Source organism: Oryctolagus cuniculus, chromosome 5 (genome assembly GCF_051225735.1).
Source record: "Oryctolagus cuniculus isolate XC-2025 breed Fujian yellow rabbit chromosome 5, ASM5122573v1, whole genome shotgun sequence".
In the NCBI taxonomy this organism is placed as follows: domain Eukaryota; kingdom Metazoa; phylum Chordata; class Mammalia; order Lagomorpha; family Leporidae; genus Oryctolagus; species Oryctolagus cuniculus.
Genome location: NC_142871.1, coordinates 54,206,208 through 54,233,688, shown reverse-complemented (window position 1 = coordinate 54,233,688; position 27,481 = coordinate 54,206,208). Strand labels below are relative to the sequence as shown.

Below are 27,481 nucleotides of genomic sequence, written 5' to 3'. Positions count from 1 at the left end.
TCTAGAATAACCTGATATGCTTTCCCTAATATCAACAAAATCTTACTCAACTAATCCAAGCTGAGCTACCAGTTTGTTTTCTAGAACAGTACTCTTTGGCCAAAACGAACTCTGTAGGGAATATTTATTTCGCAGCAACACCTCAGTTCCTCTCATCCCTGATATTCTATCAGTGGTGATTTTGCTTCCTCGGCTGATCTACAACAGTGAGTAGGAAAAGGAGAGACGGAGGGTCTCTTTAAAATTTCTGCCTTTTTTCTGCATAACAGGTGCATTTACCTTTTTCTCCCTAATTTTTAATTTTTCCTGTTTCCTTTGGGACCTCAATGTAAGAATGAGAGGGAGACACAGATGCTGTTTCTATTTATACAATCAATTTCTTCCATATTTATGACAGCAATGCATGATTCATTCAGAATGATGTGGAGATTCTGACACTTCTTTCTCTTTTGTCAGCATCCAGAGTTTCTAGAATCTGTGCTGGGGTTTTGGAGAGTGCGTGAGTGGCATTGTGGGCTATGAGGAAGATTGTGATAATGAGCCATGCTTCATCTTTGTGTTTTCCTTCAATTAAAATTTCTACTTATGGACTTATCCATTTGTTCATGTTATGCAATGCAAAATATTTATCACCACAATCCAAAAAGCTAAGTTCTAAGTTGTCCTGGGAAATTGTGATGTCGATGTTAAAATCACTCTCAGTCTCATGCAGAGCTAATGGCATTTTTTGACTAGCCAAAAGTTTTAAAATATTTGTTCTTAGACTGTTCATTTTTAATTTTCTTATTTTCATTTGTTGAGATTTCTGATTTCTGCTAGAAATTACAATTACCACACAGCATTCTACAACTATCGAGAATCCATATTTCCCAGGTTTCTACTCGTGCAGAGTATTCTCCATGATTCATTTAAAACACTATATCAGATTCCACAGGCAGAAATTTCTTCCAGGGTAACTGGTTATTTACACTCTAGGGAAAACAAACAAGCAAAACCAAGCCAGAAACAAAATATATTCCTTAAATTAATAAAATGTATTCATCGAAGAATTTCCTATTCTTTTTTTATAAAGATTTATTTATATATGAAAGACAGAGTTACACAGAGAGAAAAGGAGAGGCAGAGAGAGAGAGAAAGAGAGAGAGAGAGAGAGAGATCTTCTATCCGAAGTTTCACTCCTCAATTGGCTGCAATGGCTGGAGCTGCGCTGATCAAAAGCCAGGAGCCAGGAGCTTCTTCTGGGTTCCCACACGGGTACAGGGGCCCAAGGACTTGGGCCATCTTCTATTGCTTTCCCACGCCATAGCAGAGAGCTGGATAGCAAGTAGAGCAGCCAGGTATCGAACCAGCTCCCATATGGATACTGGTGCTTCAGGCCAGGGTGTTAACCCTTCTGCACCATAGCGCCAGCCCCAGAATTTCGTATGCTTTCCAATGAAAATATCAGAAAAAAAGATAAAATAACAAGAAATTGTGTATTAAAAACATGGACCCTTTGGCCAAATTTTCTGTTATCAAATCATTCTCATTCTACTTGTAATAGATGGACAAACTTGAGTAATAGGATTGACTTCACTGTGCTTTACTGCCCTCATCTGTATCTTTGAAATCACAATCATGTTCCCTCATGAAGTTTTAGGAAAAGCAATTTAACCTCTTAGTGTCTTAGTTTCCTCTTCTTTAAAGATAATGATAACAACAGCAATATTGGATTACTGTGGGTTAAATAATGAATATATAACATGCTTGTTGTGTTATGTGAGTTGGTTTATATAAGACATTTAATTGATGCTTGGCACATTGCAGCACTCACTAAGTTTCAGTAATTGAAGAAATTGAAGAGATATTTATCTGTTTTTACTTGTAGGTGAAAAGTTATGGACAACTCACGTAAATATTTATTGAACTTCAAAGGCTGTAATTTTGAACGTACACTTGTTGATATGAAAATACTGGAAAAGTTAGATGACTTTGAAATCAGAGATGACGATGTCTTCGTAATCACATATCCCAAATCTGGTAAGTTTAACAAGCAACCATCTGGGATCAGTTTTCATTTAGGTTTGGTAAAAAATGTGTATCAATAAGCCTTTTTCTGGATATCAACAGTAGCAGAAGCCACTGCAATTTAGTCAGAAAAGAACTTAAATAAGCTCAAATCTCTATGGTATAAGGACATTTTCAATGTAAACATTGTAATGTCTGATAGTAAATATGAAGAACTCAAATACTGAGGCAAGAACAGGTACTTGGTAAATGCTGACTTGTTTGATCAGGAAGAAAATGAGGGAAATATAAATTAAAAAACCCAGATGGATTTTGTTCCTATGATGATTTTCAGTACTCTAATTACTTTGTATTTCTTTACAAAATCATTTTCAGCTAAAATAAGTGCATGTGAATTTATGTTTTGCAAAAGATTATTTTTAAATTGTCCTTTTTAGAATATGGTATTATTTTTGCCATTGAAACAATGATGTAAAGAGTGGTTTAAGCTTCTTAGACTTTCTGGAGTCTAAGTCAATGCAATAATAATAACAAAAATACCTCTTCCTAATTTTTACAAAAATGCTCTAGCCCTTCCTTTTCACACTCTGCTTTGAGTTTCTTGACCTTTATATCTTTTTGCAAATTAGTAACTATTTGTCTTGCCTCTGTATTCCTCCATCCTGTGAAAATTGTCTGTTGGATGGTTCAGTAACAATGAAATGGTTTCTTCCTTTTCTTCCATAGATATTGCTGGCATTTCAGTTTTCTTGGTTCAAGGTCAAGCATCTCAGTAACAAAAAATGTCCTTCCCATTCTCTTTATCCTGCCCAAGATTTTGGAAAACCATACATCAGTGCCTATCCCATCCTAAGGTGGCCTTGCTGTCTCTGGGATTATTATATTAAATCTATCTTGTAGATAAATCACTTAGGCAGTAGCATTTACAAGATTTTTGGTATATCACATTCTTTTAGAACATTCACAATCACAGATGCAAAAATCCTTAACCAAAAATAAAAATTTCAAATCCAGCAAGGTAAGAAAATACATACCACGATTAACAGGGATTTTTTGCAGAAATCAATATATATTAAGAACTTTAAAGGATAATTATATTTATGTATTAGGGAGAGGGAGAGAGAGAGGGAGGCAGAGAGTGATTGGTATTTCATCCTTTTTCTACCTCCTCAAATATCTTGAATGAGGAATCAAACTTCATAGATATAAATGTCAGCCAAGTCTCACATTCGAGTGGCAGAATGCCAATTACTTGGGTCATATCACTGCCTACCAGGGTCTACATTAGATCTAACTCAAGGAATCTGAGGTGGGACAAGGATGTATTACTGCTAGGCTAAATGCTTTCTACCTAAAACATTATTTACATATACCAAGAGAAAAGGAGAAAGTGCATCTTATCATGTCAATAAATGCAGAAACTATAATGAAATAGGGAGAAAATGGAACATGCTTCACCTGGCTAATAGAACTTACCACAAACCCCAAGAAATACCATTCAGTTATGAAACATTTAAAATAATGCATTTAAAATCAGAATCTAGGATGAGCAATTAGCAATTTCCATGTTAGTGCATATGGGTTGATTCCTGGCTCTGCCTTTTGGCCCCACTGCCCTGCTAATGAAGACCCCAGGAGGAAGGAGTGATGGCTCAAATAATTGGGTTCTTCTCACCCATGTGGGAGATCTATTTTTTTAAACTTATATTTAGTACATACAAATTTCCAAGGTACAGCTTATGGATTACAATAGCTTTTTCCCTCCATAACTTCCCTCCCACCTGCACACCTCCCATCTCCTGCTCTCTCTCCATTTCATTCACATCAAGATTTATTTTCAATTCTCTTTATATACAGAAGATCAATTTAGATAATTTTGTAAATTAAGTAAAGATTTCATCAGTTTGCACCCACACAGAAACACAAAGTGTAAAATACTGTTTCAGTACTTGTTATAGCATTACTTCACATTGGACAACACATTAAGGACAGAGATCCTACATGAGGAGTAAGTGCACAGTGACTCATGTTGTTGACTTAGCAAATTGACACTCTTCTTAATGGCGTCAGTAATCTTCCTAGGCTCTAGTCATGAGTTGCCAAGGCTATGGAGGCCTTTTGAGTTCGCTGACTTCGATCTTATTTAGACAAGGTAATAGTCAAAGTGGAGGTTCACTCCTCCCTTCAGAGAAAGGTACCACTCCTTCTTTGATGGCCCGTGTATTCTACTGGGATCTCACTCCCAGAAATCTTTCATTTAGGTCTTTTTTTTTTCCAGAGTGTCTTATCTTTCCATGCTAAAATACTCTCATGGGCTCTTCAGCCAGATCTGAATGCCTTAAGAGCTGATTCTGAGGTCAGAGTGCTGTTTAGGGCAATTGCCATTCTATGAGTCTGCTGTGTATCCCGCTTCCCATGTTGGATCGTTCTCTCCCTTTTTTATTCTATCAGTTAGTATTAGCAGACACTAGTCTTGTTTATGTGATCCCTCTGACTCTTAGACCTGTCAGTATGATCAATGTGAACAGAAATTGATCACTTGGACTAGTGAGATGGCATTGGCACATGCAAGCTTGATGGGATTGTATTGGAATCCCCTTGCACATTTCTAACACCACCATTTGGGGCAAGTCATATTGAGAATGTCCCAAATCGTACATCTCCTCCCTCTCTTATTCCCACTCTTATATTTAATAGGGATCACTTTTCAGTTAAATTTGAACACCTAAGAATAATTGTGTGTTAATTACAGAGTTCAACCAATAGTATTAAGTAGAACAAAAAAATACTAAAAGGGATAAAGTGTTAAGTTGTTCATCAACAATCAGGACAAGGGCCGATCAAGTCACTGTTTCTCATAGTGTCCCTTTCACTTCAACAGGTTTCCTTTTTGGTGCTTGGTAAGTTGTCACCAATCAGGGATAACATATTTGTCCCTTTGGGACTGGATTATTTCACTGAGAATGACGTTTTCCAGATTCCTCCATTTTGTTGCAGATGACCAGATTTCATTGTTTTTTACTGCTGTATAGTATTCGATAGAGTACATGTCCCATAATTTCTTTATCCAGTCTACTGTTGATGGGCATTTGGGTTGATTCCAGGTCTTAGCTATTGTGAACTGAGCTGCCATAAACATTAAGGTGCAGACACCTTTTTTCTTTGCCAATTTCATTTCCTTTGGATAAATTCCAACGAGTGGGATGGCTGGGTTGAATGGTAGGGTTATATTCAGGTTTCTGAGGAATCTCCAGACTGACTTCCATAGTGGTTTGACCAGTTTGCATTCCCACCAACAGTGGGTTAGTGTCCCTTTTTCCCCACATCCTCGCCAGCATCTATTGCTGGTAGATTTCTGAATGTGAGCCATTCTAACCGGGGTGAGGTGAAACCTCATTGTGGGTTTGATTTGCATTTCCCTGATTGCTAGTGATCTTGAACATTTTTTCATGTGCCTGTTGGCATTTGGATTTCCTCTTTTGAAAAATGTCTATTGACATATCTAAAGACATGTGTCTTTTAACTGGAGAGCTGAGGCTATTAACATTCCATGTGACTATTGATAAGTAGTAATTTTGCCCTGCCCTTTTCCCCAATATATTTTCTAATATATGTTTGAACTTCCTGTGATCTTTTGTTCTGAGTTTTCCTTCCTTTACCTTCTTTCATATTGATGACTGTGTTCTGTGTTTCTGTGTGTGACACATCTTTAAGCATCTTCTGCAGGGCTGGATGAGTGGCGACAAATTCTTTCAATTTCTGTTTGCTGTGAAAGGTCTTTATTTCACCTTCATTCACAAATGAGAGCTTTGCAGGATATAATATTCTGGGCTGGCAGTTTTTATCTCTTAGTACCTGGGCTATGTCTCGCCATTCCCTCCTAGCCTTTAGGGTTTCTGATGAGAAGTCTGCTGTGAGTCTGATTGGAGATCCTCTGAGAGTAATCTGACATTTCTCTCTTGCACATTTTAGAATCTTTTCTTTATGTTTCACTGTGTTGAGTTTGATTACAACGTGTCGTGGTGAGGATCTCTTTTGGTCATGTTTCTTAGGGGTTCTATGAGCTTCCTGTACTAGGATGTCTCTGTCCTTTTCCAAACCCGGGATGTTCTCTGCTGGTATCTCACTAAAAAGTTTTTCTAATCCTTTCTCTCTCTCTATGCCTTCAGGAACTCCTAGAACCCGAATGTTTGTTTTTTTAATAGTATCCTGTAGATTCCCGACAATATTTTTAGATTTCTAATTTCCTCTTCTTTTCTTTGATTTGACTGTATACTTTCCTGTGCTCTATCTTCTTTTATTTATTTATTTATTTATTTATTTATTTTTTCACTTTGACAAGTTTTATTACATGCAGTATTATATTTGAAACAACTTTGTGATTAATACCAAATTATTTTGACAAGTCTTATTAGACATACTTATTCAACATAGATCTTTCTGTATCAATTAATTGCTGCAAACAGAATTTTTAATTCCAAGGCAATCCCACACTGAGAAGCCAACAATATTTTGTTTCAGATGCATATAATTTTCCACTTTGGACAACAATTCATGTGGTCAAATTTACAACTGTACAACTCAGGGGCAAGTTTTCACCTGAGATCTTAGCTCAGTGGATTCGCCACACCTACAGGCAGAGTGGACCTGCCCATGAAGACACCATTTCTCTACCTCTTTCCCTGAATAACATACTCAACACATGACAATAGGAAAACAAACGACACTGCCTTAGTCCAGTCTCTGCTTTCCAAGGAAGTAATTGCAGACCTCACCTCTTCAGCCACAGTCACCGCTGTCTAGCCTGTTGGCTTCTCCTCTTCTAAGTTAAAACGTTCATTGAAACCAGATCTTTTCATGGGCCACATTTCTTTCTCAGAGAAAGAAAATATTCACTCTAAGTACCAGACTCTTACATAACTTTAAAAGAAGTTCTAGGATTTTAAACTCTGTTTAAAATTAAAATTAATATATCTTCAAAATAAGAAATTGAACTTTTTCACCTAGTAATAATGGAATTGTTAATATATGCCAGGCATTTGTTAGGCATTGAGGGTCCAGAGGAGAATGAGCATGGATCTGTGATTTAAAAGATCTTGTAGTCCGACGGGGGAGGAAGGGACAAGGAGATGTGATTCTCTGTCTGCATCATAATAAAAGTGTGTGCAATGTATCAGAAAGCACAGAAGGTGGAGAGACTGTCAGCTAACAAAAATTTTCTAAAACTTTTATAGCTGATCTCTCTTGCTTCTGACTCTGCTTGTCTTTCAAGTAAATACTATTTAAGTCTTGGGATTTTAAAATTGATATTTTCTATACCATGCTTTATAGCATTTTATGCAACAACTTACTGAATTCATAATATTTAAGACACTTATCCTACTATTCTCTTAACACATCTATTGTGACATTAAAGAGAAAGATGAGCTGTTTCTTTTTTTGATTTATTTATTTATTTATTTATTTTTTGACAGGCAGAGTGGACAGTGAGAGAGAGAGAGAGAGAGAGAGAGAGAAAGGTCTTCCTTTGCCGTTGCTTCACCTTCCAGTGGCCACCACGGCCAGTGCGCTGCGGCCGGTGCACCACGCTGATCCGATGGCAGGAGCCAGGTGCTTCTCCTGGTCTCCCATGAGGTGCAGGGCCCAAGCACTTGGGCCATCTTCCACTGCACTCCCGGGCCACAGCAGAGAGCTGGCCTGGAAGAGGGGCAACCGGGACAGAATCCAGCACCCCGACCGGGACTAGAACCCGGTGTGCTGGCACCGCAAGGCAGAGGATTAGCCTAGTGAGCCGCGGCACTGGCCTATTTTATTTTATTTTATTTTATTTTTATTTTTATTTTTTTTAAACTTTTATTTAATGAATATAAATTTCCAAAGTACAGCTTATGGATTACAATGGCTTCCCCCCCATAAGGTCCCTCCCATCCACAACCCTCCCCTTTCCCACTCCCTCTCCCCTTCCATTCACATCAAGATTCATTTTCGTTTCTCTTTATATACAGAAGATCAGTTTAGCATACATTAAGTAAAGAAACACAGAAACATAAAGTGAAAAATACTGTTTGACTACTAGTTATAGTATTAAATCTCAATGTACAGCACACTAAGGACAAAGATCCCACATGAGGAGTAAGTGCACAGTGATTCCTGTTGTTGACTTAACAAATTGACACTCTTGTTTATGGCATCAGTAATCACCCTAGGCTCTTGTCATGAGCTGCCAAGGCTATGGAAGCCCCCTGAGTTCACTGATTCTGATAATTTTTAGACAAGGCCATGGTCAAAGTGGAAGTTCTCTCCTCCCTTCAGAGAAAGGTACCTCCTTCTTTGATGACCCGTTCTTTCCACTGGGATCTCACTCGCGGAGATCTTTCATTTAGAGTTTTTTTTTTTCCCCAGAGTGTCTTGGCTTTCCATGCCTGAAATACTCTCATGGGCTTTTCAGCTGGATCCGCATGCCTTAAGGGCTGATTCTGAGGCCAGAGTGCTGTTTAAGACATCTGCCATTCTATGGGTCTGCTGTGTATCTCACTTCCCATGTTGGATCATTCTCTCCCTTTTTTATTCTATCAGCTAGTATTTGCAGACACTATTCTTGTTTATGCGATCCCTTTGACTCTTAGACCTATCATTATGATCAATTGTGAACAGAAATTGATCACTGGGACTAGTGAGATGGCATTGGTACATGCCACCTTGATGGGATTGAATTGGAATCCCCTGGTATGTTTCTAACTCTACCGTTTGAGGTAAGTCAGCTTGAGCATGTCCCGAATTGCACATCTCTTCCCTCTCTTATTCCCACTCTTACATTTAACAGCGATCACTTTTCAGTTAAGTTTCAGCACTTTGGTTTGACTGTATACTTTCCTGTGCTCTGTCTTCTTTTATTTATTTATTAAAAATTTTTTTTTTGACACGCAGAGTGGACAGTGAGTGAGAGAGAGACAGAGAGAAAGGTCTTCCTTTTCCATTGGTTTACCTCCCAATGGCCGCTGTGGCTGGTGTTCTGTGGCCGGCGCATCGCACTGATCTGAAGCAAGGAGGCAGATGCTTCTCCTGGTCTCCTATGCAGGTGCAGGGCCCAAGCACTTGGTCTATCCTCCATTGCACTCCCTGGCCACAGCAGAGAGCTGGACTGGAAGAGCAGCAACAGGGACAGAATCTGGTGTCCTTAACGGGACTAGAACCCAGGGTGCTGGAGCCGCAGGTGGAGGATTGGCCTAGTGAGCTGCGGCCCAGCTATCTTGTGCTCTGTCTTCTAAGTCCGATATTCTCTCTTCTGCTTCAGTGACTCTGTTTTTAAGGCTCTCTAATGTGTTTGTCATTTTATCTATTGAGTTCTTCATTTCATTCTGATTTCTTTTCACTATCACACTTTCCTGTTCTACAAATTTCTGCGTTTTATTTTGATTCCTCCTTAAGATTTCATTTTCATGAGAGAGATTTTCTGTCTTGTCCAGTAAGGATTTCTGTAATTCAAGTATTTGTTTTTGAAAACTTCTAAATGTTCTTATCATAAATTTTTGAAGTCCATATCTTGCATTTCTTCTATCTCATCATCTTCATAATCTTGGCTTGGGGTGTCTTGTTCATTTGGGGGCATAATACTATCTTCTTTGTTCTTGCTTCCTCAGTTTCAGTGTTTGTTGCTTGGCATTGTGGAGATATTCGTTGGATTCTTCTTCCCTCGCTGTGGTGTTTTTTTTCTTGTTATACTATGACTGTATTAAGTGGACTGTCTGCTTTTGATGTAGCCTTAGAGGCTTGAGATGGGTGTGGCCAGAGAGCTCTGGTTCTTCAGGGTTAAGGGTGTGTCAAAGGTGACACACCCATGTTAGACATGGTAAATTTCTCTCTGTCTCTCTGTCTCTCTCTCTTTTTATTCAGAAAGGAAGTAATTCCACACAGCTGAGAATAACTGAAGGTAGTCAGCTTCTAATCTCTGGCTCCTGTTGGTATAACGTTTGCCTGCTCTTTCCCAAGGACCACACAAGGAATCTGTTCTGCCCTCAGTGTGGGCTCAAATTCTCCTACAGTCTCCTACGTGGTTGCCAAGGTTACCGAATTGTAGCATCTCTAGAGAGTACTCAAATGAATTCTGTAAGTTCACTCACCCACCATCTCTTTTTTCACAGTCTCAGTTCATTAGCTCCACACATTCACTAGGTCCTCACCTTCTGTTGTTTCACCAGTTAGTTTAGGCCAGTTATTTCATGGTTACTATTGATATGGAATGATTTGACTCTGCAATTTTTCTGTAAATATTCTTATTGTTTACTTTGGATTTCTTTTGTACTTTTACTTGAGTTTTTCTGCCTCCACATTCTTTCATAATGATGAATATCTTTATGTACTTCTGTGTGTAGCATATCCTTAAGCATCATTTGTAAGGCTTGACAAGTGGTGACAAATCCTTTCCATTTCTGTTTGTTATGGAAGGTTTTCATTTCACCTTCACTCATAAATGAAAGCTTTGCAGGATACAATATTCCAAGTTGGCAGTTTTTTTCTTTAAAGATGTGGACTATGTGTTTCCATTCTCCCTCATGCAATGTTATTGGCATGGGCTGCTTCAGTCTGTCCTCACCTTGCTCTCAGAACCTGGCATCTTCTGTAGCCCTCTGCTATGGTGCTAGGTGGTGTGTCTGTTCACTGCTGAGTGTTTGAACTTTCCACACTGCTCCATTGCATTACTCTTCTTCCTGTGGAATTTTAATTGGAGAACTTAGGCCAGTTATTTCATGGTTGCTATTGATATGGAATCATTTGGCTCTGTGATTTTTCTGTAAATATTCTTATTGCTTGCAAAATTCTCTACAACTCTCCCATGGGAATATACTTTCTCCACTTTTATTCTTCTGTCTTCCCTTGGCAAGAATCAGCATGTCTTTTTTTTTAATTTAGCCATCTTGGAATTCCTCTAAAATTTTGATTAACGTAATATTTGTACATTTTCATGGAATCCAGTGCCACCCTATAAGAGACATTATAAACCAAGAAGCCAGGCAAATAGCCCTTCATTCTGCTATCTTCTTCTGCATGTTTGAAACATACTTCAGTTTCATAAAGTTTCTTTATCAAGAAAACATATTGTTTGTAATTTAAAAGAAAATTAAAGACATTTTTAAGTAGGTGGTGGAAAAGGCCAGGAGAAGAATCTATGTTTGCTAAACCGTAAGTAGTGTCATTGTAGTGCATGTACATTTTAGGGTATGTAGTAGAGAACGGCAGTGATCAGTAGTGTGCAGCAGGTGGCAGTTGTTACTTCTGCAGTCTTTTTGCTGTGTCAGAGTTGGTGATTAATTTGGAGACACTTGTGCTTGGGACAGGCAGAACCTGGAGGACAGCCCTTAAGAAACAAGTGCTAACTCATACTCTGGTCACTGACCTGGAAAGATTAGGCACCAGAGGTATTTTGCAGAAAGTGTTTAAGTACTAAAGGAGTTTAAATGGAGAGGGGCTTTCGTATGGATGGTATCAGTTTTGGAATGTGACAGACACATAATAAATTCTGTGAACAGAATACACTAAAATCATTCATTCGACATGGGAAAAACCATTTTGAGTCTGACAGGTCTGTCTTTTGTTCTTGCTCCAAAAAGATTTTGTTTTCCTCATGACAGATCTGAGACAACACAAAATCTTCCTTTCCCCAAATTGTAAATGCCTCGTTAGAGACTATACTTTCCATAAAGGTTAATTTTCCAACACGTTTCCTTTTCTTGGGAAGTATTCTATGACAGCTATATTCCAGTCAGCAAAAGTCCTTGGTCAATGGTATCTAATAGTGTAATCTCTCTCTTTCTAAAGACCATCACTACAAAGATGTGGTAAAATACAATCTTAATGGGCAATAGGAGACCATGCAGAAACATTTTAAAAAACCTCACATTTTTACTTATTTTAGAAGGACAGGGAGAGGCAGAGAATGAGAGTTCCCATCCACTGATTCACTCTCCAAATAACCTTAGCAGCCAGGACTGTGTCAGAACCAGAGCCACATACTAAAGACCCAATCCAGGTCTTCCATATGGGTGGTAGGAGTCCGATTAGTTGAGCCACTGCTTCTTCTCAGTGCATACACTAGCAGGAAGCTAAAGTCAGGAACCAGAGCTTGGGATCAAACCTATAAACCCCAATGTGTGATGAACCTAAACCACTAGTCTACATGCCCGTTCTTGAAAGGGTGCTTTTTTTTTTCTTTGTCAACATGATCCCTACTTTAGCAGTGAATGGAGAGTGGAACCTGGAGAAACTGCTTTGAATTTATTTGTGGTTGATACAGACTAAAAAGTAAAGTTGGAGTTAAGATTTTCTATAGTATTTGTTTTCATATTTATGGTGTAACAATGTCAGAACACCTCAAACAAGTTTGTTATACGTGGTTTGACCATTACTATTCACAGTTATTATTCAAAGCTATTTTAGGTATGAAAACAGATTATCTGTGTTTACAGGTACTGTCTGGACTCAGCAGATACTAAGTTTGATTTATTTTGAGGGCCACCGAAACAGAACTGAAAAGTGGGACACGCTTGATAGAGTGCCCTTCTTGGAATACAACATTCGCAACGTGGACATTGAGAACAGACCATCCCCTCGCCTCTTTGCTTCCCACCTTCCATATTATTTAGCACCCAAAAGTCTCAAGAACAACAAAGCTAAAGTAAGTCACAGAAATATCTTATGCACTTTTTGCACTGGCAGCACACCTTCCCCAAGAATTGTTCTCCAGCCCCACTCACCCATATACTTTCAAATGTTGTGATTATTAAATAATTATGACAATATTTTGCAAATTTAACATATGTGTGATATATAAAACATGTACATTTTCTGAGCCACAACACACTTTGTGATGTTACCGTGTAGCATATGGCAGAAGTTCTTGTGCATCAGCACACAAAATTCCTGGGTTTGCATCCCAACTGCACTTTTGGTTCAGCTTCCTGTTCATGCTCATGCTGGGAAGAAGAAGTTGATGGCTCAAGTACTTGGGTCCCTGCCACCACTACTTCTTTTTTTTTTTTTTTTTTTTTTTGACAGGCAGAGTGGACAGTGAGAGAGAGAGACAGAGAGAAAGGTCTTCCTTTTGCCGTTGGTTGGTTCACCGTCGAATGGCTGCCGCGGCCAGCGCGCTGCAGCCAGTGCACCGTGCTGATCCGATGGCAGGAGCCAGGTGCTTCTCCTGGTCTCCCATGGGGTGCAGGGCCCAAGCACTTGGGCCATCCTCCACTGCACTCCCTGGCGACAGCAGAGAGCTGGCCTGGAAGAGGGGCAACCGGGACAGAATCTGGCGCCCCGACCAGGACTAGAACCTGGTGTGCCGGCGCCGCTAGGTGGAGGATTAGCCTAGTGAGCCACGGCACTGGCCCCCTGCCACTTCTGTAAGAAGCACAGGCAGAGTTTCAGTTTCCTGGCTTTTGCCTAACCCACTCTTGGCTATTTTGGGAATTTGGTGAGTGAACTGACAGTTGGAAGTTCTTTCTGTGTTTCTATCTCTGTTTCCCTTTCAAATGTAAAGAAATAAAAATGAACTTCAGGTTGAATTGCCCAAATATTTTAAGTGTTGGCCGATATTACCTTTTTGCTTTCTATAATATATTGACTTATTTTTCATCAAATAGTGTGTAAGAATGCCTCTTTCCTCACGTGCTCACCAATGAAGAGAATCATTAATTTTTGCTGATGTCTAGGTAGCAAAATAATAATTTGGAGATAATTCGGGGAAGAAAGGCTACATTGTCATTTACATGGTAGGTCAGTGAAGCAATGTTTACAGCTAAATACCAAATGATATGACACCACACAATAATTATACTCTCACTATATGTTGACTTTCATAGTATATTTTCAATTTGCATTATTGTCAAAGACTTAATGCTTCATTGCCAAAGAATAGCTAAACTAGCTGCAATATTCCAATGCTCCTCCCATATCCTACTTTGGCTCTTTGTGTATTTTACATTGTTTCTAGCATATTTCTTACCTATTTTATTTTGGTCTCAAAACACTGAAGAAATCTTTTTTTCAGGATCTTATTTATTCTAAATATGTGGTTATATTTTTCATTCATTTGTAATTTAATTCTTTTTAAATGTTTTAGAATATGAGGAATTTTGTATAGGGGTTGTTATGTCATATTACTATATCCAGTGGTTTCCTTTTCTGTGTTTCATTTTGAACTATTTCAAATAACACAAAAAAGTATAAACTAGAGTTCAATCAATACACATAGATTTAATAACTTTTACCATTTTGCCATGTTCACTTCATGTATAGACATAAAGTTTATATGTATGCACACACACAATGCTGTTTTTTGAAAGTGGGGTGGATTTTTAAAAATCACATAACTATGGGGCCGGCGTGTGGTGCAGCAGGTTGAAGCCCTTTCTGTGGTGCTGGCTTCCCGTATGGGTGCTGGTTCAAGTCCCGGCTGCTCTACTTCTGATCCAGCTCTCTGCCATGTGGCCTGTGACAGCAATACAAGATGGCCCAAGCCTGCATCTACAAGGGAGATTCAGAAGAAGCTCTTGGCTCCTGGCTTCGGATTGGTGCAGCTGCAGCACTTGCAGCCACTGGGGAGAAATTAGCAGATGGAAGACCTCTCTTTCTCTCTCTCTCTTTTTCTCTCTCTCTGCTTCTGCCTCTCTGTAACTCTGCCTTTCAAATAAATAAATAAATAAGAAAATCACATAACAATCCAGTTTTCTTTCACCAAGGAAATAGATTTGTTTTAGGAAACATCACTTAATATTTTCTACTTTAAAAATTTTTATTAATTATTTTCTATTTTGTTTACACATATGTTTCTATCTTCTTTCAATAGTCTATTTTTTTATTTTAAATTTTTTTGACAGATAGTGTTAGACAGTGAGAGAGAAAGAGAGACACAGAGCAAGGTCTTCCTTCCGTTGCTTCATCCCCAAATGCCCCTATGGCTGGAGCTACGCCGATCCAAAGCCAGGAGCCAGGAGCTTCCTCCTGGTCTCCTATGCAGGTGCAGGGATCCAAGCACTTGGGCTATCCTCCACTGCCCTCCCGAGCCAGAGCAGAGAGCTGGACTGGAAGAGGAGCAACCAGGACTAGAACCAGCGCCCATATGGGATGCCAGTGCCGCAGGTGGAGGATTATCCAAGTGAGCCATGGCACTGGCCCAAATAGTCTATTTCTAATATTTGTTTCTAAAATGTTAATATTTTCAAATAATGGATGTTATTTTTAATATAGATATGGAAAAGAATTTTGAGTAGCTGAGTAATTTATTTCAGTTTTACTCTCTTAATAGGTGTCAGTTATTTTTAGAATTTTTTACTTCTGAGTATCTATATAATGTTCAAAGATATTTTAAAGTTATGGTTATTAGTCTTACTGAGCTATCATTGGGTAATGGTGGTATTGGGTAAAGATTGAATTTTTGGAATTTTTTAGGGAGTTTTACCAAGAATTGCATGATTATTGTTTCAGTATGTCCCACAACAACATAAGAAAATAATGTACTTTTTTCTGTTTGAGGCATTAATACATACATACATCAAGCAAAGTTTTAAAATTAAATTCATTTTGTGCTTTTTTATATTTATCTCAAAAAGTAAATATATATAAGTCTGCCACCATGATTGTTGCTAATTCAAAATGTTTTGCACTTGATAGAATTTTTGCTGTTTAACTTTTTCAATATTTGGAGATTACTTTTTTGTTGAGCAAATTATATGTTGTTTTCTTAAATCCCTTGGCTTTAAATTTTACTTATATACTTTATATTTATATTTATATTTATATTGTCACATGATTCTTCATGATGGCATTTTGCCATTTGCTTTTGTTTTTTTTTTTTCAGTGCTATTTTCACTGCCATTTAACTTCACAAACTTTGTTAAGTAATTATTTCAGGGCTTTATATTTCCTTTGTTGAATAACTGGAGTAGTCCAGTGTTTTGGTGTTATAATAAGTGCTTCGATGAACAATCTTCATTAGGTACTCTCACACACCTGTACCAATTTCCAAGTGGTCTATTTCCAGGATTAGAAGTACAAAGCCACAAATACAATAACAATAAACTTGATAAGATAGTGTTATATTTTCCTAAGCAAGCAGGAGTAATCTGTTAATGGATGAGTTCTTATTTTTCTCCTAATAATTTTTCTCCAGTAACTTTTCACACCAGATTTTAATTTTTAATTCTAGTACTTATAAAAATGTCCCTAAGCTGATATTAATTTGCATTTTAATAATCAGTAATGATATGAACTACTTCTTGATATGTTTATGGCCATACCTAGTTTTTATTCTGTGAAGTGAATATATCTTTTGCCCATGTTGTATTAACCATGATTTTTTTCTTATTCCTTTGCTTTATACATACCCTGGATATTAAGCAGCAATTTGCAAGTGTTGCTTCTCTCATATTTTGTGATTTTTCATCACTTTATATTGTATTGTAATTACTAACACTCTTAACTTTAATGGAGCAAAACTGATCAGTTTTTTAAAGATTTTTTTTAAATAAATCCTTCCTTATTCCAAACACAGAAACCCGTTCTTGACTTAGATGTCAAAATTTTATTCCATATTTAAATAGGTCCAATTTGAAATATTTTGTATATGATGTGAGATAAAAAATTCATTGTTGTTCTTTGTAAATAGCTATTTGCTCCAACCTCATAAGTAGTTCTTTTTCTTTCTTATCTCCAGTGCTAGCTTGGCTGTACGGTAAATATAATGCTTATAGAAGTTAATTAATACAGATTCTATATTTATAAACTCTACCAATCATCAGTATCACTTTTAGAAATGTATCCTATATGTTTGCACACATGAATAAAAATTTTTTGTAATACTCTTTATTATAACAAAAAATTGAACACAACCTAAAGTTCTATGATGGAAAGAAAGAATGAGAAGAATTAAAGAATTCATGTAATGAATGATTGCACAGCTGTTATAAACTCTGTAAAGAGATGCAAAAACTGTTAAAATTATTTCATAATTTTCTCTGCAGATTATTTATGTCTACAGAAATCCTAAGGATGTTTTAATTTCATTTTTCCATTTTTCAAATATGGTGGTTAAATTAGAAGCTTCAAATACCTTAGAAAATTTCATGGAAAAATTTCTAGATGGAAAAGGTAACTATGAATTTATTTATTAAGCCATATACTGATGAGAAAATGCTGCCATTTAGCCAAGTTCTTGGCCTTAGGGAACATACTACAGAGAAAAGGGGAAGGGCAATGATAGACAATGGAGTTCAGGGAAGTGGTTACAATTGTACAGCAATTTAGTCTGCCACTTTGTTGTTCTTTGTACTGGCCAGGACCCTGTGGGGATTGTCAAGGTTGCAAAGGCATATTTTTAGGAGGTATTTTGACCATATATGAGAGATTCCCAAATGTTCTAACAAAGCAAACTCGCTAAATCCATACCTAGAGTTATATATTCCAGACTAGCTGATGAGAGACTTTATGAGCTATTGTGAACCTGTGGTAGGTCTTACATGACCACTGTGGGCTTCTTCATTTCACTACTTAGGAGGATTGATGCAAAAGTTTTGTGAATTGTGGGATATGGCTGTCAGTCATTTAGTTGATTAAATTTAGGTTCTGGACCATGAGAGGGAGTGAATGTTGTCATGCAAGATCTTAGAGAATAAAAGAATAGAGATCTTAGATATCTCTTTGCAAGATGTTAAGTAATACAGAAATAGAATTTTCAGGTGGTGTAGGTAGGAAAATGAAGTGACTTACCATAAAGAAACCTTCAGACTCAGATGACGACGTATTTTTGCAGTGACACTTTCTACACACAGAGTAGTTTTTCTGAGACAGGTTTCTATGAAAATAATTTAATGTTCCTCAGAGTAGTAAGTATTTAAAAACTGCGATCTAGATGTTCAGTGATGGGAGATTTACATGTGTTTCTGAACATTCCAAAACAGAAGCAAAAGAATAGTTTCCTGAAAATGAAGACAACAATGTGACTTTATTTAATTTTCCTCACAGTGGTGGGAAGCCTATGGTTTGATCACATCAGAGGCTGGTATGAACACAAAAATGACTTCAATATTCTGTTCATGATGTATGAAGATATGAAGAAGGTAAGATGACAGAGCGAAGAAAAATATTTACCAAAGCACTTTCCTCTGTTGGTTTCAGCAAATCACATTCTCCCACATCTCTTGATATCTAACCACACTTTCTCAGGCTTCATTTTATGTTTCTAATTCCATCTGTGCTTGTGTTACCAGTCTTCTCAAGGTCACTTTTGTCACTACACAGTCATCTTTTGTGGTTCCTTCTCATGTAGTTGCCTTTAGCAATAAATGCTAAATTTAGGACAACTATTCTTAAAAAAGGGGCAACATGGAACATGGAAACAAGAAGTTACTAGTTTTTTTTTTTTTTTTTTTTTTTTGACAGGCAGATTGGACAGTGAGAGAAAGACAGAGAGAAAGGTCTTCCCTTGCCGTTGGTTCACCCTCCAATGGCTGCTGGGGCCGGCACACCGAGCTGATCCGAAGGCAGGAGACAAGTGCTTTTCCTGGTCTCCCATGGGGTGCAGGGCCCAAGCACTTGGGCCATTCTCCACCGCACTCCCGGGCCACAGCAGAGAGCTGGCCTGAAAGAGGGGCAACCGGGATAGAATCCGGCGCCCCGACCAGGAGTAGAACCCGGTGTGCCGGCGCCGCTAGGTGGAGGATTAGCCTAGTGAGCCGTGGCGCTGGCAGAAGTACTATTATCATATGATTTATATTTCCAAATATGAGTCTGTGCCCTGTGATGCAAGTTCTTTGTATCTTTAAAGATAATTTTTTAAAAGATTTATTTTATTTATTTGAAAGTGTTACAGAGAGAGGTAGAGACACAGAGAGAGGTCTTCCATCTGCTGGTTCACTCCCCAGATGACTCCAATGGCCGGAACTGTGCCAATCTGAAGCCAGGAGCCAGGAATTTCCTCTGGGTCCCCCACCTGGGAGCAGGGGCTCAAGGACTCAGGCCATCCTCCACTGCTTTCTCGGGCATAGCAGAGAGCTGGATTGGAAGAGAAGCAGCTGGGACTAGAACAAGCGACCATATGGGATGCTGGCACTTCAGGCCAGGGCTTTAACCTGCTGCGCCACAGTGCCGGGCCCCAAAGATAATTTTGAAATGCAGTTTTCATGTGAAATCACAGAATGGTTACATGGTGGCAACCAACAATACTATCTGAAGAAGATGTGCAAATGAACAGAACACAGTTTGGGATCTTATGGATCTCTAATTGGTATGATGATTCAGAAATTCACAATCTATTTATTAATTAATTCAGAAACTAATGAGTGATAACTGTGTAATATGCAGTATTATGATGAAAAGAGGCCATAATCCAATAAGGAGGAACCCAGATACTCAGTGAGCCATTACATATAATTGAAAATGTGATAAGTGTGGCTATTAAGGAAAAGTCCAGACAGTCTCAACATGTGTATTTACTAAAGATATCTATATAGTCAAAGGTGATAGTTATCATTTTCTGGTTAAGTAACAGGGGAGCAGACAGATAATGAATAAAACTAATAAAAAACAGGTGAAAAAGAGCTATAAATTAATGAAGAAGAAAGTGCCAATTCCTTAGTGGTGAAGTATACAGCACCTTTAATAATTGAAGGAAGGACTTAAAGAAGGAAGGACTTAAAAGATTAAGGAGCAAGAGATGAAAGACTCAGGTAGATGAGTTTTTTTTTTTAATTTTTATTTATTTATTTATTTATTTATTTATTTATTTATTTTTCTTCTTCTTTTTTTTTTTGACAGGGGGAGTGGACAGTGAGAGAGAGAGACAGAGAGAAAGGTCTTCCTTTTGCCGTTGGTTGGTTCACCGTCCAATGGCCGCCGCGGCCAGTGCGCTGCGGCCGGTGCACCGTGCTGATCCGATGGCAGGAGCCAGGTGCTTCTCCTGGTCTCCCATGGGGTGCAGGGCCCAAGCACTTGGGCCATCCTCCACTGCACTCCCTGGCTACAGCAGAGAGCTGGCCTGGAAGAGGGGCAACTGGGACAGAATCCAGCGCCCCGACCAGACTAAAACCCAGTGTGCTGGCACCGCAAGGCAGAGGATTAGCCTATTGAGCCGCGGCGTCGGCCCTCATTATTATCTTCTTACAACTCATAAAGTCTCATTGCTACTTTTAAGATTAAAGAAATCACCATGTTAGCATAGTCTATAGACCTTGCCTAGTCTAGATGTTACAACTCATCTATCTGTGCCAGCGCCAGGGCTCAATAGGCTAATCCTCCACCTGCGGCGCTGGCACACCGGGTTCTTCCAGTCCAGCTCTCTGCTGTGGCCCGGGAGTGCGGTGGAGGATGGCCCAAGTGTTTGGGCCCTGCACCCACATGGGAGACCAGCAGAAGCACCTGGCATCTGCTCGGATCAGCGCTTAGCGCCAGCCGTGGCGGCCATTGGAGGGTGAACCAATGGTAAAGGAAGACATTTCTCTCTGTCTCTATCTCTCACTGTCCATTCTGCCTGTCAAAAAAAAAATAAAATAAAATAAAAAAAAATAAAAAAGAAGCCAGGAGCCAGGAGCTTTCTCTGGGTCTCCCATTGGAATCCAGGGGCCTCAGGACTTGGGCCATTTTCAACTGCTTTCCTAGGCCTCAGCAGAGAGCTGCATTGGAAAAGGAGCAGCTAGGTCTCGAACTGGTGCCCACATGGGATGCCGCCGCTTCAGGATAGGGTGTTAACCTGCTGCGCCAAGTGCTGGTACCCATAAGAATTTTTTTAAAAGATTTTATTTATGTATTTATTTGAGAGGTAGAGTTATGGATAGAGAGAAGGACAGAGAGAAAGGTCTTCTATATGTTGGTTAATTCCATGGTTGCAATGGCCAGATCTGAGTCCATTTGAAATGAGGAGTTAGGGGCCTCTTTGGGTTTCCCATGTGGATGCAGGGGTCCAAGCACTTGGGCCATCTTCTACTGCTTTCCTAGGCTATAGAGAGCTGGATCAGAGGAGGAGCAGCTGGGACTAGAACCGGTGCTCAAATGGGATGCTGGCTCTGCAGGCAGAGGTTTGGCTCACTATACCACATAGTGCCTGACCCATATGAATTTCTTTAAAGATTTATTTATTTATATTTGGAAGGCAGAGGTACAGAGTGAGTTAGAAGGAAAGAGAGATAGAGAGAGAGAGAGAGAAAGAGGGAAAGAGAGAGAGAAAGAGAGAGCATGCCTCCATCCACTGATTCACTCCCCAATGCTCAGACTGCGCCAAGCCGAAGCCAGGAGCCAGGAGCCAGGAACCTCCTCTGGGTCTCCCATGTGGGTGGAGGAGCCTAAGGGCCTGGGCCATTTCTGCTGCTTTTCCAGGTGCATCATCAGGGAGCTGGAACATAGTGGGGCATCTAGAACTCTAACTGACACCCATATGGGACACTGGCAATGCAGGTGGAGGCTTAGCCTTCTATGCCACTGTGCCAGCACCTCGATACGAATAGTAAGATGAGTTTTTCTGTTTCTACAAAAATGGTCATTGGTATTTTGATGGAGATTGCATTGATTCTATGGATAACTTTAGCTAGTATTAGAATTATTATCTTCTGATTCAGGAATGTGGAATATTGTCCACTTATATGTGTAGACTTTCCTTTCTTTCAGCTTTTTGGGTTGTTTTTTTTTCATTTTTTTGTTTTGAATATACAAGTCTTTCAACTGCCTGCTGAAGTTTATTCTAATTTTAAACTTTTGGGTGTTATTTTCAATATAATTGTTTTCTGAATTGTTTCTTAGGCTTGATCACTGATGGTTGATAGCAATTCATCCAGTTTTTGAGCTGATTTTGTATCCAGAAACTTTGATAAATTTATTTTTTAATTCTAGCACGTGTTTTGTTGTGTGTATGCATGTGTGTTTGTGATATGATATCATTCGGATTTTCTACATATAAGATCATGTCATCTATAGCAGAGATATTTTTGACTTTTCTTTTCCATTTGGATGCCTTTGTTTCTTTTTGCTGCCTAATTGCTTTGGCTAGTATTACGAATTTTATGATAAATGGAAGTGAAGAAATTGGACTTTTTCCACATCTTAGGTGAAAATCTTCCAGTCTGTCTCCATTGGATATGATGTAAGATATAGGCATTTTGTACATTAGTTTTATTGATGTTGAAGTAGTTTCCTTCTATTTCTCGCTTAATTTATTTATCATTTACTTGACCATCCTGCATATTGGGCTGTATCTCTTTCATTGTTCATAAACTTAGTAACTTCTCACATTTATGACTCTTTCAGGATCTCAGAAGTTCAATACTGAAAATCAGCAGTTTTCTTGAGAAGGACCTGAGTGAAGAGGAGGTGGATGCCATTGTGAGGCAGGCTACATTTGAAAACATGAAGTTTATTCCACAAGCAAATTATAATAATATTCTAAGCAATGAAATTGGCAGACGACATAATGAGGGAACTTTCTTGCGCAAAGGTGACATTAAGTGATTTATACTACCAAAATTATCTAGTTCTCATGAGTCCTTGGCACCTAAGAAAGAATCATCAGTGCTTCTAGCGTATGTTTTCATATTGTACTGTGGTTAGGGACCTACTACTTATCAAATATTACAGCTGAAAATTGCTGGGAAGAGTTTCTAGGGACTCTAACAATGTTTTTGTACCTAATAACATCACTGAACTTTCTTAATAAACACTACATTCTGGAGCAAGTGCTTGGCACAGAGGTTTTGATGCTGCATGGGATTCCTGCATCTGATACTGCATGGGATACCTGTATCTAATACTGCAGTGCCTGGCTTTGAGTCCTGGCTGTGCTTCCAGTTCCAGCTCCCTGTTAATACACACTCTGGGAGGTAGCAAGTGATGGCTCCAGAACTTGTGTCCCTACCACCCACACAGGAGACCAGATAGAATTCCAGTCTCCTGACTTAATCCTGGCCCAGCCAGTGTTGCAGGAATTTGAGAAATGAATCAGCATATAGAAGACCTCTTTATATCTGTGTCTCTCTCTACATATATATTTCTACGTACTTCCAAAAAAAACAAAAGCAATAAAATAAATATAAGAAGCAAGTGCCATATTCCTTCTTTCTGGAAAGCATTTTTTTTTTCTTTTTAAAATTTGTTAACAAGTCCTGTCTGAAAGTTGTGGATATTTTTGCACAACAATGTCTTTAATTCTTTTTTCCTAGGAAATCTACTTAGTATATATTTTTTATTGTTATTATGGGGGAGATAATTTGTGTTATTATTTCTTCTTGTATGAGATTTCTTCTTCACAGAAAGCACAGTGATATCTTATTAGCCCCTTCTACTATAAATTAAGGTATTCAAAAATGCAGTAAAAATTTATTGTATTCTGATTATGTGCCAAATATTTTAAAAATGCATATATTTTTCTACTCAATTATATCTTGGAAGTTCACATTTTAAAATTCAGTTGTTTTAATGTATATCCTCCTAAATATTTATTTGGACCATTATGGTAATGGATATTGATTTATAAATATTTATGTAAATATCTTACTGAAATTCACCTAGTGTTGCTTTAAAATTATTATTTTTTGTGCCATTTATTATCTCTTCTCCTTATACTTCAATTAAATTACATAGAATACAATTCCATATACATAATAGTGTACTATCTGATCCTAATTCCAGTAATGTTCTACAGAAAATTTGACTCCTGAAGGTGCTGAACAATTAGTATTTTTATGATTTATTTTATTTATTTGAAAGACAGAGTTACAGAGAGAGGTAGAGACACACAGAGAGAGGTCTCCCATCCACTGTTTCACTCCCCAAATGGCTGTAATTATTGGAGCTGAGCTGATCCAAAGCCAGGAGCCAGGAGCTTCTTCTGGGTCTCCCATGTGGGTGCAAGGGCCCAAGCACTTGGACCATCCTCCATTGCTTTCCCAGGTGCATTAGCAAGGAGTTGGGTAAGAGTGGAGCCTCATTCAGATGTGGCTGAAAAGCCTATGGGAGCAATGCAGGCATGGAAAGCCAAGACAGTATGGCAAAAAATATTCTACATGAAGGATCTCTGTGAGTGAGACCCCAGTGGAAAGAAGGGGCCATCAAAGAAGGATGTACTTTTCTCTGAAGGGAGGAGAGAACTTCCACTTTGCTTACGGTCTTGTCTAAATACTGACAGAGTTTGTGGTCACAAAAGACTTCCATAGCCTTGGAAGCTCCTGGCAAGAGCCTCATGTGATCACTGACATCATAAATAAGAGTGTTAATTGTTAAATTAACAACAGGAGTCACTGTGTACTTACTACTCAAATAGAACCTCTGTCCTTAATGAGTTGTACTATGAGAATTCACTGCAAAATTTGTTCTCAAGCAGTTGGTCTTCTGTATATAAAGTTAATTAAAAATGAATCTTAATGAAGAATGGGATAAGAACAGGAGTAGGAGGTGGGATAGGAGTGGGGGTGGGAGGTGGGTATAGGGGAAGAGCCACTATATTTCTACAGTTGTATTATGAAATTTACATTCATTAAATAAAAGCTTTAAAAAAGAAAGAAGTGGAGCATCTGGGACTCAAACTAGTGCCTCTATGGGTTGCCAATGCTGCGTCATGGCTTTACTCTGCTGTGCTATGCACTGGCCCCAACAATTAGTTATAATTTTAAAATAGCATAAGGATAATTTCAAACTTCTGTCCAATAAAACTTAGCAATAGCAGCTCTGGCACCCAATGTGACCTTAACATCACTAGCTGAAAACCTTTGCAGCTCATTTTGTAATTAACAAGTGAAGAAATACTTACCTTGTAGGGCTGTTAAGAATTATACGATGTCATAAAAACGATATGTGTAGTACGATGCCTACCATATGGTAAAATATATTATTCTTTTACTTTAGGAGAAGGTTTTGTCCTAGTGGTTAGGACCCCCATGTCCCAAATCAGAGACCTTAGGGTAAATTCATGGTTCAGGCCCTCAATCCCAGCTTCCTGTTAATGGATGGGCTGGGAGGCCCTGGTGATGGCTGAAGTAATTTCAGCTTTTGCTGCACATGTGGGTGACTTGTTTGAATTCTCAGTTCCAGCCATTGTGAGCATTGGAGGAATTTACCAGTGAGAAGGAGCTATCTCTTTATCTGTCTTGTCATCTCTGTTATTGTGTTTGGGCTTCTAAAATAAATTAATAAAATTTTAATTAAAAATCCCAAATATTCACAATTTTCCAGGTTTTTTTTCCTAACAAATGGTTATGATTCAATGACAGACGTTAGTAAAAATCTAACTGATAGGGTAATGAACTATGAAGAAACTTCAAAAATGAGAACCAGAATTGCAAAATAAGTTCATTTTGTGAAAAAAATTTTAGTTCCATGTACAGTTTTTTAAAATTTTATTTAATGAATATAAATTTCCAAAGTACAGCTTATGGGTTACAATGGCTTCCCCCCAATAACGTCCTTCCCACCCGCAACCTTCCCCTTTCCCACTCCCTCTCCCCTTCCATTCATATCAAGATTCATTTCGATTCTCTTTATATGCAGAAAATCAGTTTAGCATACATTAAGTAAAGATTTCAATAGTTTGCTCCCACACAGAAACATAAAGTAAAAAATATTGTTTGAGTACTAGTTATAGCATTAAATCTCAATGTACAGCACACTAAGGACAAAGATCCTACATTAGGAGTAAGTGCACAGTGACTCCTGTTGTTGACTTAACAAATTGACACTCTTGTTTATGGCCTCAGTAATCACCCTAGGCTCTTGTCACAAGCTGCCAAGGCTATGGAAGCCCCCTGAGTTCACTGACTCTGATCATATTTAGACAAGGCCATGGTCAAAGTGGAAGTTCTCTCCTCCCTTCAGAGAAAGGTACCTCCTTCTTTGATGACCCGTTCTTTCCACTGGGATCTCACTCGCGGAGATTTTTCATTTAGGGTTTTTTTTTTCCCCAGAGTGTCTTGGCTTTCCATGCCTGAAATACTCTTATGGGCTTTTCAGCTGGATCCGCATGCCTTAAGGGCTGATTCTGAGGCCAGAGTGCTGTTTAAGACATCTGCCATTCTATGGGTCTGCTGTGTATCTCACTTCCCATGTTGGATCATTCTCTCCCTTTTTGATTCTATCAGCTAGTATTTGCAGACACTATTCTTGTTTATGCGATCCCTTTGACTCTTAGACCTATCATTATGATCAATTGTGAACAGAAATTGATCACTGGGACTAGTGAGATGGCATTGGTACGTGCCACCTTGATGGGATTGAATTGGAATCCCCTGGTATGTTTCTAACTCTACCGTTTGAGGTAAGTCAGCTTGAGCATGTCCCAAATTGCACATCTCTTCCCTCTCTTATTCCCACTCTTACATTTAACAGCGACCACTTTTCAGTTAAGTTTCAGCACTTAAGAAGAATTGTGTATTGATTACAGTATTCAACCAAAAGTATTAAGTAGAACAAACAAAAAATTACTAAGAGGGATAACATATTAAGTTGCTCATCAACAGTCAGGGTGAGGGCTGATCAAGTCACCGTTTCTCATAGTGTTCATTTCACTTTTTTTTTTTTTTAACTTTTATTTAATGAATATAAATTTCCAAAGTACGACTTATGGATTACAATGGCTTCCCCCCCATAACGTATAGTGTTCATTTCACTTTAACAGGTTTCCTTTTTGGTGCTCAGTTAGTTGTCACCTATCAGGGAGAACAAGTGGTATTTGTCCCTTTGGGATTGGCTTATTTCACTCAGCATAATGTTTTCCCAATTCCTAACAGGGATCACTTTTCAGTTAAAATTTAAACACCTAAGAACAATTGTGTGTTAATTACAGAGTTTAACCAATGGTACTAGAACAAAAAATAAATACTAAAATGGATAAATTATTACATTGTACATCAACCGTCAGGACAAGAGCTGATCAAGTCACTGTTTCTCATAGTGTCCATTTCACTTCAACAAGTTTCCCCTTTGGTGCTCATTTATTTGTCGCCGATCAGGGAGAACATATGATATTTGTCTTTTAATATGTATTTTCCACAAACATTTTGAAGAGCTCTCATATTTACAGTTATTGTATTGCTAGGCTCCTTTTGTAACTCATATTTGTCTAAGGGGAGGTGATATGTCATACCACTAGAGAGTATTTAGTGTGGCTCAGAGAAATGATTATAATGGGATTGGGTATCTTTTGCCCTCTCAATACTGCCTCCTCACTTGTGTGTTATTCATGTGTTGCTCATACTAGGTGCTGTTGGAGACTGGAAACACCACATGACTGTGGAGCAGAGTGAAAGATTTGACAGGATATTCCAGGAGGAGATGAAAGATTTTCCCTTGAAGTTCATCTGGGATCTAAATGATGAGGCGAATTCTAATCACAGTGCAAAATAGTCACATAAAATCTTATCCAAAGGTCATATTTTAATATAAGATATTAACTTGTGACTATAATTCAATTGTTAATTATACAACATTATTAATAAACAAAATAATTAACTGCTTA

At 38.4% G+C, this 27,481-nt stretch overlaps 1 protein-coding gene across 4 annotated transcripts; it reads left to right on the top strand.

The window, feature by feature from the left end:
• The first annotated feature begins 154 nt into the window (after positions 1–154).
• SULT3A1 (ST3A1) lies at positions 155–27,481 on the top strand. 4 transcript variants are annotated; one of them, XM_089332327.1, is made up of 8 exons: positions 155–206; positions 457–495; positions 1,868–2,019; positions 12,471–12,679; positions 17,019–17,145; positions 18,019–18,113; positions 22,288–22,474; positions 27,224–27,481. In XM_089332327.1, exons 3-8 carry the CDS (start codon positions 1,878–1,880, stop codon positions 27,367–27,369), a joined length of 906 nt encoding a protein of 301 aa, XP_089188453.1. In that variant the 5' UTR covers positions 155–206; positions 457–495; positions 1,868–1,877; the 3' UTR covers positions 27,370–27,481.

Coding starts and splice junctions, on each gene's coding strand:
- SULT3A1 (XM_008263298.5), top strand. CDS start 1,878: ATGGACAACTCACGTAAATATTTATTGAACTTCAAAGGCTGTAATTTT. Junction 12,680..17,018: donor TCAAGAACAACAAAGCTAAA/GTAAGTCACAGA, acceptor TTTTCTCTGCAG/ATTATTTATGTCTACAGAAA. Junction 18,114..22,287: donor TGTATGAAGATATGAAGAAG/GTAAGATGACAG, acceptor TGACTCTTTCAG/GATCTCAGAAGTTCAATACT.